General features: G+C 44.8%; 1 protein-coding gene across 1 annotated transcript; it reads right to left on the bottom strand.

Moving 5' to 3' along the window:
* Nucleotides 1-1816: 1816 nt before the first annotated feature.
* LOC129214551 (myosin heavy chain, skeletal muscle, adult-like) lies at nucleotides 1817-17469 on the bottom strand. Its single transcript, XM_054846403.1, has 28 exons — nucleotides 17428-17469; nucleotides 17177-17326; nucleotides 15937-16107; nucleotides 14835-15141; nucleotides 14676-14746; nucleotides 13174-13261; nucleotides 12965-13082; nucleotides 11664-11787; nucleotides 10795-10931; nucleotides 10330-10585; nucleotides 9189-9431; nucleotides 8929-9105; nucleotides 8698-8843; nucleotides 8520-8610; nucleotides 8042-8431; nucleotides 7672-7798; nucleotides 7449-7567; nucleotides 6974-7170; nucleotides 6374-6557; nucleotides 6122-6287; nucleotides 5825-5949; nucleotides 5325-5633; nucleotides 5021-5224; nucleotides 4626-4751; nucleotides 4360-4530; nucleotides 4169-4273; nucleotides 3943-4038; nucleotides 1817-1969 (listed from the first exon to the last, which is right to left on the bottom strand). Exons 2-28 carry the CDS (start codon nucleotides 17279-17281, stop codon nucleotides 1817-1819), a joined length of 4506 nt encoding a protein of 1501 aa, XP_054702378.1. The 5' UTR covers nucleotides 17282-17326; nucleotides 17428-17469.
* Between the last annotated feature and the right edge of the window lie 2735 nt (nucleotides 17470-20204).

Genomic DNA, 20204 nt, shown 5'->3' with positions numbered 1-20204 from the left:
AGCCAAGGTGAAGGGGACCCTGTATGCTCCCCTTGCCAGGCAGAAGGCAGCAGCCTCAAAGAGGGGAGTGAATGGAAACAAGTCCATGCTTGGTGTGGCAGGTGAACCTTCTCCTCCTCACCCACCTCACCTTCCCATGTACCCCTGTGCAACAGGTATGAGGCTCTGGCTGTGGAAGGCCACTTGAGCGAGGATATGGATGACAGTCAAGCTACTCCAGAGGTAGCACCTAGGCCCAAAAGGCCCAGGCCTAGGGTCGTGACCACCCACACAAAGAAGAAAAGGCGGGTTGTAGTCATAGGGGACTCCCTTCTGACAGGTACAGAGGGCCTGATATGCAGGGCATACCCTCCTCTCAGAGAAGTCTGCTACCTCCCCGGGGCCCGTGTTAAGGACATTATGAGAAAACTCCCCAGCCTGGTACGGCCCTCTATTACCCACTGCTGCTCCTCCATGTGTGTGGGGATGAAGCAGAGACACGTACCACGAAAGCAATCAAAAGGGACTTCAGGCTCTTGGAATGGTCACTGAAGGATTCAGGGGTGCAGGTAATATTTTTCTCCCTCCTTCCAGTTGAGGGCAGTGACGCTGGGAGGAACAGGCAGACACAGTCCATAAATGCATGGCTCCATGGCTGGACTGAACACCACAATTTTGAGTTCTTTGACAATGGGACAGCCTACACGGCATCAGGCCTGATGAACTCTTATGGGATTCATCTCTCAAAAAAAAGCCCGTGCGAACCGCATGAAGTTCAACAAGGCCAAGTGCAAGGTCCTGCATGTGGGATGGGGCAATCCCAAGCACGACTATAGGCTGGGCGAGGAATGGATTGAAAGCAGCCCTGAGGAGAAGGACTTGGGGGCGTTGGTTCATGAAAAGCTCAACATGAGTTGGCAGTGTGCGCTTGCAGCCCAGAAAGCCAACTGTGTCCTGGGCTGCATCAAAAGAGGTGTGACCAGCAGGTGGAGGGAGGGGATCCTGCCCCTCTACTCCGCTCTTGTGAGACCCCACCTGCAGTACTGCGTCCAGCTCTGGGGACCCCAGTACAGGAGAGACATCGAGCTGTTGGAGCGAGTCCAGAGGAGGGCCACGAAGCTGATCAGAGGGCTGGAGCACCTCTCCTATGAGGACAGGCTAGGAGACTTGGGGTTGTTCAGCCTGGAGAAAAGGCGGCTCCGGGGAGATCTAATTGCAGCTTACCGGTACCTGAAGGGGCCTACAGGAAAGCTGGAGAGGGACTGTTTATCAGGGAGTGTAGCGATGGGGCAAGGGGTAATGGGTTTAAGCTGAAGGAGGGTCGATTTAGATTAGATGTTAGAAAGAAATTCTTTACTGTGAGAGTGGTGAGGCACTGGCGCAGGTTGCCCAGAGAGGTTGTGGAGGCCCCATCCCTGGAAGTGTTTAAGGCCAGGTTGGATGAGGCTTTGGGCAATGTGGTCTAGTGGAGGGTGACCCTGCCCACAGCAGGGGGATTGGAACTGGATGATCTTTAAGGAGCCTTCCAACCTAAGCCATTCTATGATTCTATGATATGTATATGTACCTATATATTTAATAATTTTCCATTATTATATATAAGGATACACCATAATTCAGGTATACAATGGACAATAGAGAAAGTTCAGGATATAGAAAAGATTAATGAGATTGCAGATGGAAAAAGAGAAGTAATTTGAAACACTTACTATGCCAAGATCTCTACAAACTTTATTTTCTACAAATTTCTAAAAGAACTAACTACAGTGTTGGGAAAAAAAGTGAGGGAGCTTCACATTCTGTGTATTCCCTTGTCACTTTACAACTTTCTAGATCCTCATTCTTCTCCTTCATTTTTCCAATACATCTCACGGCTCTTCACACGGAGCTTGTTGACCTGTGACTCTGCAATGTCAGCCCGCTCCTCAGCTTCCTCCAGGTCATGATGGATCTTGCGGAACTTGATGAGATTGACATTGGACAGCTCCTCCTGTGCAAGGAGAGAGAGCTGTGAAAATGGAAAGGCTCACACTTCCATTTTCCTCTATTTGTAGCCTGCTTGACTTCCTGCACATTCTTGTGCTTTGTACAGATGGTCTTTAAAAACAGTCTAGTCGTAAGAGCTAGCACAGTGTCTGTGGTCTCAGGGAGGTCTTAGCTCTGCAGTGACTGTACACAGACTTCTAATTCCTCCTGCATGTTCCCCATGCTGTATGAGTTTGTCTACAGACACATGAGATGGCTTTCCTTCCATGTTGCTTTCTCAGTAGAGGTGTGAGAACCTTCCCCATCATGCTGTCCCCCAGATACTTCCTACCTGCATCCATTTGTCTTTTTATTTGGGCAATTTTGTTACCGTCCCCCAATAAACCTTGTTTAAAGCTCTCATCACTGAATCAGCAAGCATGCTGGCAAATATGCTTTTACCTTATTTGTTCACATAAATCCACCACTCCCCAGAAGTTCTTGTTCCTCACAAAACAAGATTAAGTCATAAAAGCCAAAGCCCTGCCTGTTACACCAGCCACATAACCAGCTGTTGACCTGAAGAATGCATCTTTTCATACCCAAGTGGTCCCCTTGATCAGCAGAATCAGGGAGGACAACACTTGAGCTCCCAGGCCTTTCACTGTAGTCCCCAGAGCTCTGTAATCTCTGGGTGGTACCATTGAGCATCAGAAACAGTGATTAACTCATGATGAAAGGGATCTCAGCAGCTTACCTAGTCCTGCTTCCTTCTCAAAGTAGGAATCCACATGTCTAGAAGTAATGGTTAATAATCTGATGGCTAGCCAAGATTTGTTAGTCCCTCCACAACATCCTGGATTACAGCCCTTGGCAAGGGGCAAACTTCCTGAGAAAGATCTGTGTGGCAGATGAGTTCCTCCACTCTATTTATAAAAGAGTGTCCAACCACTTTCATCACCACTTCATGGAAGCATGGGGCAGGTTCACCTGGCCCAGATGCTTTCTCTGAAGAAGCATATCTCATTTGTCACCAGACCCTGTATCTAGTCTGTAAGTGTACATCTGTAGGTGGAATGTGCCTTCGCCTGATGACAGATGTCAAAAGCTTCAAGTTTCTTGGAAGTCTCCATCAAGTGTAGCTTCAGACAATGTTATTTCATGTAATGTAGGGTTTGAGCTCTCGCTCCTCCAGGGTCTCTCCAAGGACCTGTCGCTCTCCTGTTTGGCATTCCAGAAACAAAACAGTCTGCTCACCTCCTCCTGCAGCTCCTTCATTGAGCAATTCATCACCTGAACCAGAATGTATCAGCCCAAGCTTCACAAAGGAAAACTGTGAGCTCCAGCAAGACAAATCTCTTTCTCCTCGGGACCTCTGTTTTGACTGCGAACTCTGAAGTGCTGGGATGATCCCCACATCTGGTGCTGGAAACTGATCTACAGCATGTTGCCACCATTGCTGGACTACTTTTAGGAGGCACCGACAATTTCAAGCAGCACCTCTGGGCCCCCATTTTCATTAAATGCAATATGAAATGCTAAATCACTGTTTACACACCCTGGTACCTCACATTCTAGAAATGGTATAAAGTCTAACATGCTTATCAAAACCACATTTCTATTAGGGGACAGAAATACCAAATAAAACCATAGTCTTTAAAACAAAACTAAAAACCCCAAAACAACTTAAAAATATTATATTAATAAGATAGCTTTGAAGAAATTACTTAATTGCTGTGTTGTTGTGAAGGAGAATTGAGGATTATTTATATTTGAAATTAAGTTAATTTATAATCTGATATAGTCTTCATATTTTTAAATATAACTATTTTCTTATTGTTCTGTGAATTCCTAATCAGTCCTGAGGATACATTATCAAACCTGAAACATATCATGATAAAAAGAAAAAAGCAACTCTCAAATTCTCAAAATCACTTCCTCAATGCCCAAGTTTTGCCCTTTGAAAATGTCTTTATCACCACTCAGAATGATACTTACAGCCTCCTCAGCTTGTCTCTTGTAGGATTTCACCTTCATCTGCAGCTTGTCCACCAGATCCTGCAGCCTGAGAATATTCTTCCGGTCTTCCTCAGACTAGAGTGGTTGGTAAGCAGGACAGAGAATGAGTTCCTGGTTTCCCACCACGTGAGGTTAGCAATTCCCCTTGGGAAATTTGACTCGCTATGAGAAAACTCTCTCAGCCCAAGGAGGCCTCCTGCCTTACCTGGTAGGTCAGCTCCTTCACCCTCCTCTCGTACTTGCGCACACCCTTCACGGCTTCAGCGCTGCGCTTCTGCTCAGCATCCACCTCCCCTTCCAGCTCCCGCACCTGCAATGAGAAGACCATCTTTGGAGCTTCCCTGGTGATTACCTATGTGCCACGTTCACTCATCCACAAATAAAAGCCCTACGCACTCTGGCCTCCAGCTTCTGGATTTGCTTCTTGCCTCCTTTCAGTGCCAACTGCTCAGCCTCATCCAGACGGTGCTGCAGGTCCTTCACCGTCTGGTCCAGGTTCTTCTTCATCCTCTCCAGGTGGGCGCTGGTGTCCTGCTCCTTCTTCAGCTCTTCTGCCATCATGGCTGCCTGATGAGAGAAAAGGATCAGAGCCATTTTGGGGCTGGAGACAGTTTGAGGGAGAATCCATCCACCATCAGCACTGAAAGCAGGCCCCAGCTCACATCAGTGATGGCCTTCTTGGCCTTCTCTTCAGCATTGCGGGATTCCTGGATCATATCCTCCATTTCACCTTGAATTTGCACGATGTCTGTTTCCAGCTTCTTCTTGGTGTTGATCAAGCTGGTGTTCTGTGCAACAGGAAAGACATGATTTGTACTCTTAGACCCAATGCCTCCACATCAAGAGTTGACAGTGAGAGTATTGTTTATGAAAGTCTTTAATGCAAGAGTCCTCTTTAGCGCCATAGCAGCACACCAGACGTGGGGGGCTGGCTAGATTGGCCGTATCACAGCATGGCTCCTCAAATGTTTACATAGTCATCACTTACAAGATACATCGCAATGTCATTCTGTGCTGTCTCTTGTTGATGGGACTCATTTCCAGCAGAGTGCCTCACCTGGGTGTGGAGGAGCTGCACACGTTCAGTGGCATCCAGAAGCTCCTGCTCAGCCACTTTCCTCGACCGCTCCGTCTGCTCCAGGGCTGCCCGTAGCTCCTCAACTTCAGCCTGCAACAGGTTTGCTCTGCGCTCCACCATGGCCACCTGCTCCTTCAGGTTCTCCTGGGTCCTGAGAGCATCATCCAAGTGTATCTGCGTGTCCTGTAAAAGGGACAAAAGAAATTACAAGGCGTCAGTGTGCGCTTGGGTGCCAAAAATGTCAGGGAAGACTTTTCTCCTTCTCTAGCTTTGCTGAACAGACCTTGAGCACTGCCTGTGTGTTTCTCAGGTTCTTTTGTGCCTCTGCGGCCACGCAGTTGGCATGGCTCAGCTGGATCTCCATTTCATTCAGGTCTCCCTCCATCTTCTTCTTCAGCCGCAGGGCTTCATTCCTGCTCCTGATCTCAGCGTCCAGGCTGCTCTGCAAGGACTCCACAATTCTGAGGTGGTTTCTCTTCATCTGGTCAATCTCCTCATCCTTCTCTGCTATCTTCCTGTCAATCTCAGACTTCACCTGGTTGAGCTCAAGCTGGAGGCGCAGGATCTTCCCTTCTTCATGTTCTAGGGAGGCCTAGAGAAGCGGGCACAAACATTTGTAATGTCGATAAAGCCACTGCTGGCTTTCCAGAAAATTACAGGCTATTTCAGGAAATCTCAGCTGGCTGGCTCCCAGCCAGAACAGAGGGGGACCAGGCAGGTTTTAGCCATATGTCCCCATTGCTCATATTTTTAGTGCTGATGCCAGTGATTATGGGCATCTACCTCAGCTTCCTCCAGAGCAGCCTGGATTTCAGATTTCTCCTGCTCAATCTGCTTCTTGACTTTCTCCAGCTCATGGATCGCCTTTCCTCCCTCGGCAATCTGCTCCGTCAGGTCGGAAATCTCCTCTGTGGGAACAAAGACCAAACGCCTGGTCAGGCACAGAGCAGAATGGGAAGGGCCCTGTCGCACCAAGGTGACAGGCATCTTTGCCGACCTGCAGGCAAGGACCCATGTGGAGCGGTGGGTGGTGGTGGATAGTGAGAAAGCCCGGCCGGGAGCAGAGGGCCAGGGACTTACGCTGCAAGTTCTTGTTCTCACGCTTCAGCGTTTCCAGGTGGTCCAAGGACTCCTCATAGGCATTCTTCATCTTAAACAGCTCCGTGCTGAGAGCGCGAGACTCCTTCTGGGAGGCTTCCAGCTCAGCCTGCGTTTCCTCATACTTCTGCTTCCACTCTGCCAGGATCTGAAGAGAAATGGGCCGTGAGTATGGACGTGGCAATCAGGAGGGGATGCTCTGCCCAGGAGCCCCAAGGCTGGAGCCCAGAAGACCTTGTCAAAGTTCTTCTGCTTCTTATCCAGAGCCGCGCAGGCAGCATTCGCTCGCTCCACGTCAATCATCAGGTCCTCCACTTCGTTCTGCAGCCTCTGCTTTGTCTTTTCCAGGGAAGCACATTTGGCATTGATGGCTTCGACGTGTTCCTCTGCATCCTGCAGCCGCTGTGCCAGCTTCTTCCTGGGAGGAGATAAGCACAGCTCATGGTTTGAGAGCAAAGAGGAGGCTGTGGCTTGTGGCTGATGGGCTTTTCACAACAGGACGGTTTATCACTTCTTTGAGTATGTATGCTATGCACAGACAGTGCCAGTCCTCTCCCAGTAAGTCACTGTTTTCCCAGTTCTGATTCCCAGGCTTGAACAACCACTGTGCCTTCTGCATGTACTGTCCAAAGGTTTTCTGTACCATTCTCTGGGTCAGGGGGATATTTTCCTCTACATTTCATAAGCCACACACTTTGGAGGATATACTTTCCCTCAGCCCTTACCCTGCCCCAAAGCACAGCTTTAACTTTTTAGGCCAATATCACAGTTGTGTCTTCAAATTTTCCTTGTTAGTCTACCCCTTTTTTTCTCTTCCTCACTTTCCCAACGTACTTGGCCTCCTCCAGCTCCTCCGTGCGCTGAATAGCATCCGTCTCGTATTTGGTTCTCCACTGGGCCACTTCGCTGTTGGCCTTGGACAGGGCACGCTGCAGCTCCCCCTTGGCTTCCTGCTCCTCCTCATATTGTTCCCGGAGCAAGTCACAGTCGTGGCGAGCAGACTGCAAGGCGTGGGCCAGGGCGTTCTTGGCCTGGGGGGGGCAAGAGCGAGATTGGGACAAGGGATGGTAATATCCTGGGAAATCTCTTGTAATGGATTAATTTAACACTGTGAACATGACTGCTGGGAGGGTGTGGGTGTTTGCAGTGAAGGACAGATGTAAGTCTGGAGGACAAAATCCACTAATCGCACTCCCTGCAGAAATGAAAATCTTCTCCCAGTATTGCTTGTGCTAAGCAGACCCTGTCCTCACCAGGCAGTGTGAAGTTAAGAGCGTTTTCAGTGGCCAGCTGTAGGAACTATGATCACCTTTATCTCTTCCTCTAATTGTCTCTTGAGTTCCTCGATCTGTTGGGTGAAAGCCTGCTTGCCTCTAGACAGCTGAGAAATCAGAGCATCTTTCTCCTCCACCTGGCGCGAATATTCACCTAGGAAAACACACAAAAAGGAAATATTTTCCTTGTCATTCGTGGCCCAAACAAACTGGTTTTGGAAGCTCTCCCATTCCACAGCACAGAGGAGGCTCTCTCACCTGATTCTGTCTGCAGGCGAGCCCTTTGAGCACTGAGGTCATTGATCATGCGCTGGTGCTCTTCTTCCTTTGTCTTAATCTCACTCAGCTGGTCTTCCAGTGTGCGACACATCTTCTCCAGATTTGCCTGTGGAGATCACAGAGAATGAAAGAAGATTAGTGTATGGTTGCCTCCTTCTTAGGAACTGCATGATTCTCACCAGAAAAATGTCATCAGCCGTGCAAGCTCTATACGGCTCATTGGGGTTAGAAAGTTAGAAATACAGTTCTACACAGAGACAGAGAGTTATATTGTAACATGATCATATTTTAAAAAGATATGTTTCAACATTATTTATTTTCAAGTTGTTTTCAGTATATTTTTCAATACCTTGGCTTTGGAGACAGACTCCATGTTACTGGCCAAGTCGTCAATCTCCATCTTCAGCTCACTCTTCTCCTTCTCCAGCTTCTGCTTCACTCGTTGCAGGTTGTCGATCTGCTCCCCAAGCTCAGCTGTGCTGTCCGCGTGCTTCTTCCGCAGGGCGGCAGCCGTGGCTTCGTGCTGCAGCGTGGCCTCCTCGAGGTCGCGACGCATCTTCTGAAATTCTGCCTCACGCTTCTTGTTCATCTCGATCTGAGCTGCGGTAGCTCCTCCTGCTTCTTCCAGGCGCTCGCTGATCTCCTCTAGCTCCCTGGAGAGGTCAGCCCGATGCTTCTCTGCTTTTGCCCGAGACGTTCGCTCAGCCTCAATTTCCTCCTCCAGTTCCTCAATACGAGCCTGGGGAACATTAGGGACCCTTCACACCCATGCCCTCCTCCTGCCTCACCTGAGACTGGGGGGAAGAGGAGAAGGGACAGAGACTTGCCTGCAGCTCCTTGATCTTCTTCTGTAATTGCATGCCCAGGGCTTGCTCATCCTCAATTTTGCTCTGGATCTGGCTGATTTCAAAGTCTTTCCTTTAGGCAAAGCAAACCATGTTAGAGCTCAAAGGGAAAAGACAAGTGCACCAGCCCAGCACTCGGGTGCCCCACAGCCACGCTTACTTCTTCAGTTTCTCATCCAGCTGCTGCTTATCGTTTTCCAAATCCATTATGCTGTCGTGGGCCATCTTCAGGTCTCCTTCGAGCTTCCTCTTAGCTCTCTCAAGGTCCATGCGCAGTTTCTTCTCCTGCTCCAGGGACACTTCCAGCTAAAAAGAGCAAGACTATCAGTGCTCTGCCAGCCAGGTCTAACTCCATACCTGTTCTCTTCTTGCTATATGCCTGTGTGCTTACGTCGTCCACTTGCTGCTCCAGCTTGGTTTTAGCTTTGGTCAGCGTATTGACTTTGTCCTCTTCTGCCTGCAGGTCATCCAGTGTCTGCTGATGGGCCTCTTGGAGAGCTTTCTTCTCTTTTGTCAGCTTGGCGATGGTCTCGTCCAGGGCTGCCATCTCCTCTGTGAGGTTTTTCACCTGGTAGAAGAAAACAATCTTGTTACCAGAATTGGAAATGTATCTCTTTACCTTGAATGTGGGTCACAAAATCTGTTTTAAACCTTGTTTTCGGTGGCATGTTTTTCCTTCTCCACCTTGGCCAGTGTTAATTCAAGGTCATCAATATCTTTCTTCAGCTCTGAACATTCATCCTCCAGTTTTCTCTTCTTGGCTGTCAGCTCAGCATTAATTTCCTCCTCATCTTCAGCTCTTTCAGTCACCTCCTTTACTTTGGCTTCCAACTGGATTTTGGTTTTGATGAGCTGGTCACATCTTTCCTCAGCATCAGCCAAGCTATCTTCTTCCTACAATAGAAATAATTATTTAAGTTTTTCTTATTACTGTTTATATCTCGTGATTTTTTCACTTATTCAATTTTGTAGCTTAGAATATTGTACATTATATAATTAGTTTCATATTCTTCACTGAAGTGATATTTTATAGTGAAGCTCTATACAGAGTTACATGTATTCTCTAGGTTTTGCTTGTGACCTTTGCCTCAGTGATCATTGCTATGTAGCCTATTAGTAATTCTGGTGCAGATTTAGAACCCAGCATCCTGACTCATGAAGGAAGTGCTCTTTCAGAAAAATCAACCTACTCAACTACAAGTGTATTCTCTGGATAAAGATGTCTCCCATGCTTTTCATCATACATTGAAGCCTCTGAAATGTTGGGATTTTTTTCATACTTCTTTTTACTCTTATTCCTGCTAGAACACTTCAGACAACATTTAGTTAGAGTGTGACCATATGGTCATATGTACTTTTTTATATATATATGTGCTTCACACTGTGTTTGTATATACATATAGTTTTGTAAATATATACAATAAATATATACATTTATGTGTAGATCTACTTTATGTGTAGATATATTATATATTCACACATATGTTTTTACATATGTTTTAGATATGATATCTGTCTTGTATATGTTTCTAATTTTTATATATTTTATAAACACTCATATACTTTTATTGGAGATATTTTCTTCTTTACATTGAGTCTATGGGGATGTATCTCCAATGCAAATCACCTACCAAGGCCACATCTATGACAGTATGTATATGGCCTTTTTTAATAAAGTTGAGTTTCATCATGGCTGCTGTGCAGATTAATTAGTCCTATTTGATTCTGTTCTTTGGAAGACGTGTTTGATCTTCATTTTTTACTAAGTATGAAGTGCACTGATGATACTCACAGCCTGTACTTGGATTTGCAGGTCATTCTTCTCCTGCAGCAGGGTCACCATTTTCTCCTCCAGCTCCTTCCTCTTTGCCTCAGACTTTGCAAGCTCTTCCTTGGTTTTCTCAAACTCCTCCTTCATGTTGGCCATCTCCTTCTCCGATTCTGCACTCTTCAGCAAGGGCTTGATCTTGAAGAACAGCTTCATCCAGGGCCAGTGCTTGACATTCATGAATGCACGAATATTGTACTGGATGTAGAAGATGGACTCCCTGAAATTCAAATCAAACACAGAATGACTAAATCACAGAATCACAGAGTGGTTGAGACTGGAAGAAACCTCAGGAGGACATCTCGTCCCACCCCTCCTGCTCAAGCACAGTCACCCATAGCAAGTTACTCAGTACACATGGAAAGAATTGTTAGTGTAATGGCTGCAGAAACAATGGGCAATGAGATGAACTTTAAGAAGAATGTCTACCTCCTCTCCACCATTCTCTGGTACTCCACTCTCATCAGGAAGCCCCTGCACCTGGCTTGTGTGCAGGTGATGAGCTGTGCCAGCTTCTCATCCCTCATCTCCTCCAGGAGACCTATCAGTCCAGCTTTGAAGAACACCTTGAGAAACAGGATGGCATAAGACATCACTCTTATGTCATCAATACACAAACAAATTACATTTCCATAGGAATTACTGTTACCAAAGTAATTGAGACTTTATGGAAGGGGAAGATGATATTTTTATTTTATTTAGTTCTCTAAATTGACTTTAACCACTCACGCTTTCACACCAATATGATTACAAACACCAGTGTGTGCCGGTAGTCTGGATGGTATGACTTGTCTGATATACAAAAACCCAAGAAATTTCAGCTACCAATTCCTCACTACATCCTCTAGGTTTATCTTGATTGGCAGTCACAAACTGGTAACTGGACAAGCTTTTTTATCCCTTTTAGGAATCAATGACTTTGCCGAATGTTCTTCACTTCAGAATATTGCTCCATACTTCACAAAACTCAGTGAAGGCTGCTGTCCATTTTCTTTTGTTTCCTCATTTTCTGTATCTTTTGGATACAGTCTTTCTGTTGCCATCCTCCTAGTTAACAGAGCACAGAATGTTTGCTTATGGGACTACCCTGTGGTCTTGGTGCAATCTACATCTTCCTGCTACCACTTTTACTGCTGGCAATCATGTCCTTAGTTATTTATGCATCCTGTTGCTTTAGTCCTTGCACTGTTTTTGTTTCTAGTGCTTTCATGAATGTACATTTCTATTCATATTTCATTCATACCTATCTTAATATGTCTGTAACAAATCTCTACATTTTAACCAAGACGTACTTGTACCTTGGTATGACCAAATTTATATTGGGCGTGATCAATGGCAATGGTTCCAAGGAGCTTCTCTGAAGCTTTCTTGCTATCCATGAACTGTCCCTCTGGGACAGCACTTGCATTCAACACCTTGTATCTGTAGAAAAAAGCAGAATGTAAGAATATTCTTATTACCCAAGCTAACATTCTTTTATAAGAAAAGCTTATTGGCTGGACAACATGGCAGGACAATGTCTTGGCTGAACCTTGACTGATTTTTTGAGACATTCCTTTCTTAGATAGAGACACGTTTTCTGAGCAATGTGAGAAACTTTTGCAACGAGTTAGCCATTATAATTCTACATGGAGTAGATGATACTACAGTATCACTGACAGTAAAATAATTGTTTAAAAAATGAAAACACTGTGTTAAATATTATAATGAATGCATTATTTAAATAACTAACATATAGAAGTTACAAAAAAAAAGCTGCATTAGTTTGGAATTTGAGCTAGCTGCGACTGGAAGGAAACCTGGCACACTATCTAATCTGTCTCTAAGTAATCATATTGCTCTCAGGGCCCTGAAGGCACCAATAGGTCTGAACAGCCTTTACCAGCCTCACCTGGGGCCTCCACCACGGGCCCATGGGCTCCATTTCAGCTTAGGCCTGGGATGTCATTTCTTTCATGAGTTACATCATAGCTGTTCTCCAGCCCAGTCTCTGTCCTTGTTTTCTTGATCGACCTTGGACCTATACTGTAAGTAGTTGTCTCCTCCATGGAGCTCCTGTATGGATATTGTAGCTTTGTTTCCAGTGCTGTCTCTAGCCCCATCTCCTGCTGCTCCTGACAGGACTACCCAGATGGCTCCTTGATCTGATTCAATGGTTGCCCTGTCTGGGATTGTCAATGAACGCCTTACCAGCTCTCAGCTCTGGCCATCATGTTCAGACCCTTTTGGACTGCACCCTGTTGGGTGGTGTTGGTGAGAGTCAGCCCTGCGGTCACTTTCAGCTCCTAGTTCTCCTTCTCTTAGGGAGCACTTGACCATTGTTGCTCCCTGATAACTGCTTATGCAGATTCCAGCTGTCCTTGCAACAGACAATGTCAGGACCTTTCTAGGGAGGATACGTCTATGTCCTGTTTGCTTTCAGTGAGTCATGTAATGCTGTCAGAAGAACAGGTGCTGAGTAAAGAAAACAAAGAGTACTTATCCCATGTCTACAAAAGATATATCAATGTCATAACATGGCCCTAAATTGTCCCACCAGGTTAAGGTTGTATACATGTAGACTTAGCTATAATAAGACAGTATGCTGGAGAAACCTGACCTCTGTTTAAAGTCAGCATACAGGACTCTGCTGGGGAATCCTTTCCTGCAAATTCTGATCCCTTCCAGCACGCCATTGCACCGAAGCTGGTGCAGCACCAGTTCATGCTCCATGACACCTAACAATGCAGAGCACAAATGAGTACTGTGGATTGCAACATAGAGATTTTCAGTATCACAGGAAGGTCTCTATATACTTGAGGCTTTTACCAGGTGTTTTTGTTTCATTGGGGATGATGCATCTCACAAAATGTGGGTGAGTGCTGCGCAGATTGGTCATCAGCTTGTTTAAATTTTCCTGAAGAATTATGAACAAAAGTTTATATTAATAAATGTTTGTTCTGCATATTCAGCTTTACAGTAAAACTACTATAATGCCATCAAAATTGCTGGAGTCATATGAATATAGTATTCTTTTCTATTTTATGAATACTGTGGTAAAACAAATGTAAAAAAAATTTGCCATTTTGCAGTACAAAGCTCATAGACAATGCTAATGACATAATTTTATTTGAAATATCACTATATTTTATATGTTTCACAAATTCTATTCCAAATAATGAGCTAATTCAAGTGAATATTGGCACTTATTCTACGTTCCTGGTGGAGCCAAGTGTGAAAGATTTTTTTTTATATGTGATTCAGAGGTAGGCACAAAGGTAACAGTAGTGGAGAAGTGGGCAACAGATTCTAGCTGTGGACCAAAGCCTTGTAAACTGAACAGCTATCAGTAATATTTGCCCTGCCTCAAATCACATCTGAGAGGGCAGATTCCCAATTTTTTTAACCCATATCAAAAGAGGTATTTTTGTGATGTAAGCCATGTTTGAAAAGCCAGTTTTGACAATTATGGTGGATCCCAAACCAGAATAAAACCCAATGTGGCAGAGGCTACCAAGTTTATCTTGGAAAACTGACAGTTTTTCAAATGTGTGATGTAGAATGTGAGTCTACCAGGAAGAACAGAAGAATAGGAGGACAACTAAGGAGACATTTACAACTGTCCTTCACCCATGAGAGCTCTAAACCTGTACCTGTGACTGCTCCTGGAGCCCAGGCACACATGCCCATGTTTTATTCCAGGGGAGGCTGGACAAGGGGACCAAGAACAAAACAAAAGCAATTCAGGAGGAAATAGGCCATTTGAAGAAGGTAGCCCTAAGGTGAAGGATGAGTATATGGTCCTGAATACCTGCAGGGAAGAACAGCGACTTCACCTGGGAGAAGCATATGGAAAAGCCAGGCAGGAAGGCCCAGGCTTGAGAAAGAACTGTTAAGCCTCTACTTGTTAATAGTCTAGAGCTTAAGATATGGGGATATTTCACACATACCAGGCTAACTGCTAGAGTGTGCAGCTGACATGGGGAGGGTGAAAAAGTAATTTAATCAGAAAGGGAAAACAATCTCATTACGAGACTATATTTCACCTTGAAAACTGTAGGAAAGGGAAAGTAGCCTTCTAGGCTATGTAAGATAATTTTATTATCATAGCTGCCAACATCATTGTAAAGTAGTGGATAAAGGGATAAGCTTTGCATCCACTGCAACAGAGGTTAAATGACATGAGGGATTTTCTTACTATAAAAACATGGGTCAAGAACTCTAAAAAACTGTGACTAAAGCTTACCAAACTAGAGCCAAGAACTATTCAGATTTCAAGGGAGTTTATTTTCCATTTCCAGATCAACAGAGATAACAAATTATGTACTTACGCGGAAAAGAGCTGAGACAGTCTGGAAAGAAGAACCCTTCTTCTTGCCACCCTTCTTGCCACCACCACCTTCTACAGAATTAAAAAAAAAAAAAAAATTAATCTGTGAGTCTCCCTGTACATTGTGCATGGATGAACCTAAAAGTTTTATAGAACTGACCTGCTTCTCCACCGTAAGAGGCAAAGAGTAAGGCTAGTGTCTTCACAGATGATTTCTGGTACAACCCAATGACAGTTTCGTTCAGGGGGTCCTTGTTCTTCTCAAGCCAGCCGGAGATGTTGTAGTCCACCGTGCCAGCATAGTGCACCAAGGAGAAGTGTGCCTCAGCCTTGCCTTTGGCAGGCTTGGGCTTCTGGAAGTTGCCGGACTTGCCCAGATGCTGGTCATAGAGCTTGTTCTTGAAAGAGGTGTCAGTTGCCTTGGGGAACATGCACTCCTCTTCCAGGATGGAGAAGATGCCCATGGGCTGGAAGAAGGAAAAAGAAATACAGATGTCAAATTGGCCTTCTGACACAAAGGTGGCTGAGCAATACTCAATAGCGTATGACATCACAAATAAAGACTGTGGTATCAATCAGGCAATAGTGCTGTGTCTTTTCAAATCCAAATATCAAGGTTAAACATGGATACTTAGTCAGTTTACTTTCAAAGGCTCAGTGACTGATGGAAATTTACATCATTTGTGCTAGAAAATTTGTATGATAATGTTAAAAATGTCATATTCACAAAAACTCTTGGTCTAAACAGCTCACAGTGTATGGATATGTCTTAATAAATGTGCTCTTTGTTCAAGATCCTCTTAGTCACTGAATGTCATGTACTGTAAAGAACTTTACTGCTCTCTTATTGCTCCGATGCACCTGAGAGTATAACTGTCAACTCGAAGTTGTGAAGTTCCATCTTTTATATTGCAAATATTAAAAAAAAAAAAAATCTTCATTTGTAGCTGTACTGCTAGGCAGAAATTAATCTATCAGAGCTTAAGAGAAATTTGCAGGCTCTATAGTGGAAACTAACTCCAGCTGTTATGAAAGAATGCTGTTATTGGGAGATTTGCAGTGTTTTGGCTCTTGAAGAGATTAGTACAGAGCTGCTGCCATGAAGTTGTTGAAACCTCATAGATAAAATAGGCTATATATTCAGGTATTTTGAATAACCAAAACTGAATGTTTGGATGTGAATGTGGCAGAGTCCTCTGAAAACTGATGCCAAGTAACTATAGAATTCCCAGATGCATAATGCATCTGAACAGGAAGGATACCTTCTCAATCAGCTCAATGCAGGCAGCCAGGTCCATCCCAAAGTCAATGAATGTCCATTCAATTCCTTCCTTCTTGTACTCCTCCTGCTCCAGCACGAACATGTGGTGGTTGAAGAACTGTTGCAGTTTCTCATTGGTGAAGTTGATGCACAGCTGCTCCAGGCTGTTGAACTGCAAAACAGACAGATGCAGCTATTTCTGAACCATGTTCCTACTTCTATAGAATAGTGAGATTTACTCCATTACTTTCCACTCAGACTAGTTCTATGGTTAGATCGGCTTATAATTCATCTGTAGCACTCTTCTACAGCATCTTTCCTGTAACAAGCATGTACCAGACACAGCTGAGCAGCCTAATCTGTCCTTTACTTAACAGCTATATCTAGTGGAAAGAGTCAATTGTAGGGCAAGTGTCCTTCTCCTAACACTGACTAGTGTTATTCAACATAATAGGTGTCTGTGGTCAGAGGAACTCTATGTAATTGCATGTCATGCATCTGAAGACTAGCACTGCAGCTCTCTTCTCTCATGTCAGCACTCTGTTCTTGTCATGCAACAATGGTATCATAAGTTGAAAGAAGAGAAACTTGAGAAATTTAAACTCACAAGCTTTCACAGGGAAACCTACACTATACTAAGTGCTATGTTCAGCATTCTCAGTAATATCTTTCCCTTCATATTGAAGAAAGATAAACTTCAAATTCAGTGCTCTCAAATGATTTTCTGGTATTCTTTGCAATAAATATTCCTAATTTGTACACAGTTATAAAGCACATTCATGGAAAAATTTTAGAAGATTAGTCCCTAGGCATGTTACAGCACTTCTTTCTGATTCAAGTTTAATATTTCAGTTATTTCATTCAAATATTTCTCTTCTTTCAGATAAAATCCTTGGTTTTCACTGCATCCTGAAACACATAATTTTGGTGCCCTAGTACATCAAACATGATGTTGCAGAAAGCCCATGTTCATTTGCCACCATTTTCAGCCTACAATGGTCTATCTGATGGATCTTTAACACTCACTTGCTATGCCTTATAAGAACTTTTGTATTTCTGGAGAATTGTTATTACTGAATTGTTCTTCATACATAACATTTGTATGGCCAGGTGCTTCTGAACTCCTATAAGCACATAATCATTTTTCCACTATCATGTAAAATAAACCAACATATTTCTCTGAGTTTCCTTAATAGTTGGATGGCTCTCCTAAGAAGCATTTAAGAAACTCTTTTCCTTACATCAAAGATCTCGAAGCCAGCAATGTCAAGGACACCAATGAAGTACTGTCTGGGCTGCTTCGTATCCAGCTGTTGATTGATACGAACAACCATCCACAAGAACATTCTCTCATAGACAGCCTTTGCCAGAGCACCTACTGAATTGTGCACCTATACCAGGAGGAAAGAAAGAAAGTTACCATGCAGATCTGAAGAGAATGCTCACGATGCTAATTCAAGGAAGAACTTCCCTATCACCAACTCATTGTTACCTGCTGCACAGTTTGACCCTTGGTGACATACTCATTCCCAACCTTGACTCGAGGGTAGCACAGTGCCTTGAGCAGGTCAGCTGAGTTCAGACCCATCAGGTAGGCCGCCTTGTCAGCAACTGATAATAGAAAGAGAGAGAAGAAGAATCAATTATTGGATGATGCACAGTTTTTGATAAAATTATTTCAAAAGGGTAGTTTATAGAATTCTAGTCATAGAATTGTGGTGGGTTGACCCTGGCTGGGGGCCAGGTGCCCACCAAAGCCGCTCTATCACTCCCCTCATTCACTAGACAGGGGAGAAAAAAGATATAACGAAAAGCTTGTGGGTCGAGATAAGGACAGGGAGAGATCATTCACTAATTACCGTCACGAGCAAAACAGACTGAACTGAGAGAGGGAATTCATCTGATTTATTACCAAGCAAAACAGAGTAGAGGAATGAGAAATAAAATCAAATCTTAAAACACCTCCCCCCATTCCTCCCATCTTCCGGGGCTCAACTTCACTCCCGGCTTCAACCTCCGCCCCCTGTCAGTGGCACAGGGGGACGAGGAATGGGGGTTACGGTCAGTTCATCACACGCTGTTTCTGCCGCTTCTTCATCCTCAGGGGGAGGACTCCTCTCATCGTTCCCCTGCTCCAACATGGAGTCCCTCTCATGGGCTACAGTCCTTCACCAACTTCTCCAACGTGGGTCTCTCCCACGGGGTGCAGACCTTCAGGAACAAACTGCTCCAGCGTGGGTCCCCCACGGGGTCACAAGTCCTGCCAGCAAACGTGCTCTGGTGCGGGCTCCTCTCTTCACGCGTCCACAGGTCCTGCCAGGAACTTGCTCCAGCGTGGGCTTCCCAAGGGGCCACAGCCTCCTTCAGGTGCCTCCACCTGCTCCAGTGTGGGGTCCTCCATGGGCTGCAGGTGGAATCTCTACACCCCCTCATCCTTCCTCCATGGGCTTCAGGGGGACAGCCTGCTTCACCATGGTCTTCACCACGGGCTGCAGGGGGATCTCTGCTCCGGTGCCTGGAGCACCTCCTGCCCCTCCTTCTTCACTGACCTTGGTGTCTGCAGAGTTTCTTACATCTTCTCACTCCTCTCTCCGGCTGCAAAAGCTCTCTCTCTAAGTGTTTTTTTCTTCTTCTTAAATATGTTATCACAGAGGCGCTGATTGGCTTGGCCTTGGCCAGCGGCAGGTTCGTCTTGGAGCCGGCTGGCATTGGCTCTATCAGACACAGGGGGAGCTTCTAGCAGCTTCTCACAGAAGCCACCCCTGTAGCCCCCCCTGCTACCAAAACCTTGCCATGCAAACCCAACACAAGAATCATAGAATATCCTGGTTTGAAAGGGACCCACAAGGAATATCAAGTCTAACTACTGTGTCCACACAGGACAACCTAGAGATTAAACCATATATCTAAGAGCATTGTCCAAATGCTTCTTGAATGCTGACAGGCTTGGGGCCACAAACACTTTGGTGCTTGACCACCCTCTCAGTGAAGAACTTTTTTCCTAATATCCAATGTGAACTTCCCCTGACACAGCTTTAAGCCATTCCTTCACATCCTATCACCATACACCAGAGAGAAGAGATCAGCACCTCACTCTCCCCTCCCCCTCATCAGAAGTTTACATCAATGATGTCACCCCTAGCTACCCAAAGGAAGACTGCTGCTGGTACTTACGTAGATCATCCAGGCTGCGTAACGCTCTTTGAGGTTGTACAGCACAGCGGGTTCGTGGAGGTGGGTCATCATGGCCATGTCCTCGATTTTGTCGTACTTGGGAGGGTTCATGGCGAAGACCTGATCTTCCTTCACAGTCAGGGTCTGTCAGAAGGAGGAGATCCATGTATGGCAGCTAAGAGTTGAGACTGGGAATCAAATGGTGTCCTTCAGCCTTGTTTTTCACTCACCTCTCCAGCTTCAGTCTTGACAGTGACCTTCCCTGGTTCCTTGCTCTGGATTGTCCCTTTCACAAAGGATTCCTTAGGATGGGCCACAAAGATGGATGACTTGGCATCAAAAGGTTTGTTCTGGGCTGCAATTCTTTCCTTCTCTGACTTTCGGAGATATGCAGCTGCTTCCCCAAAGACGGCCATCTCAGCATCCGAAGACATGGCTGCAGTTTATTTTGGTTACACCTGTAGAGAACTCTGATAGGCAAAATGTTATTTCATGACAATACTGTCTTCAAGAGGATTAAATCTCTCCCATCAGAGGCTAGCTTTATGATCAGTCTGGTGGCAACAGCAATTCAAGTTATTCCTGCTCTGTCATGCTATGTTATGCTATTCGCTCAGCCATGTTAGCACATATATTTTTATGATAAACATTAACTGGATCCACCTTTAGAAAATAAAAGAAGAAGATTCTTTCCCATCAGCCAGTTCAAGGATACAGTTCAGAAATGGGTCTTATTAACAAGCAGGAACAGTCACATCACTTCTAATGGCATGCTTCAGAGCGAAGACAAGCCTTTCAGAAGTATGTATCAAAATGAAATTGAGAGCTGTTCCTCACTGACTCATCTGGCTTTAAAAGTCTAAAATTTTACAGGCTCCAAATGCCTTCCTAGCCAATATTCTTGTACCTTTGTTGAAAGCCACCCTTCAAGCATTATAAATATTTCCCTTTGTAAGCTTCTCCCTTGCACTTCTTCCCCTTTAGAAAGATACCTACTCAAAGACAAGGTTAAGTATATTTTATCTACTTCTTGTAAATCAAGCCATGATTGTCATTTGGAGAGCTATATTCAGTCATTTCCCGGTTTTGAAAACT

Source organism: Grus americana, chromosome 18, assembly GCF_028858705.1.
Source record: "Grus americana isolate bGruAme1 chromosome 18, bGruAme1.mat, whole genome shotgun sequence".
NCBI classification, from domain to species: domain Eukaryota; kingdom Metazoa; phylum Chordata; class Aves; order Gruiformes; family Gruidae; genus Grus; species Grus americana.
Note: the sequence above shows the minus strand (reverse complement) of the source record. Positions and strands in the feature narration are given on the sequence as shown.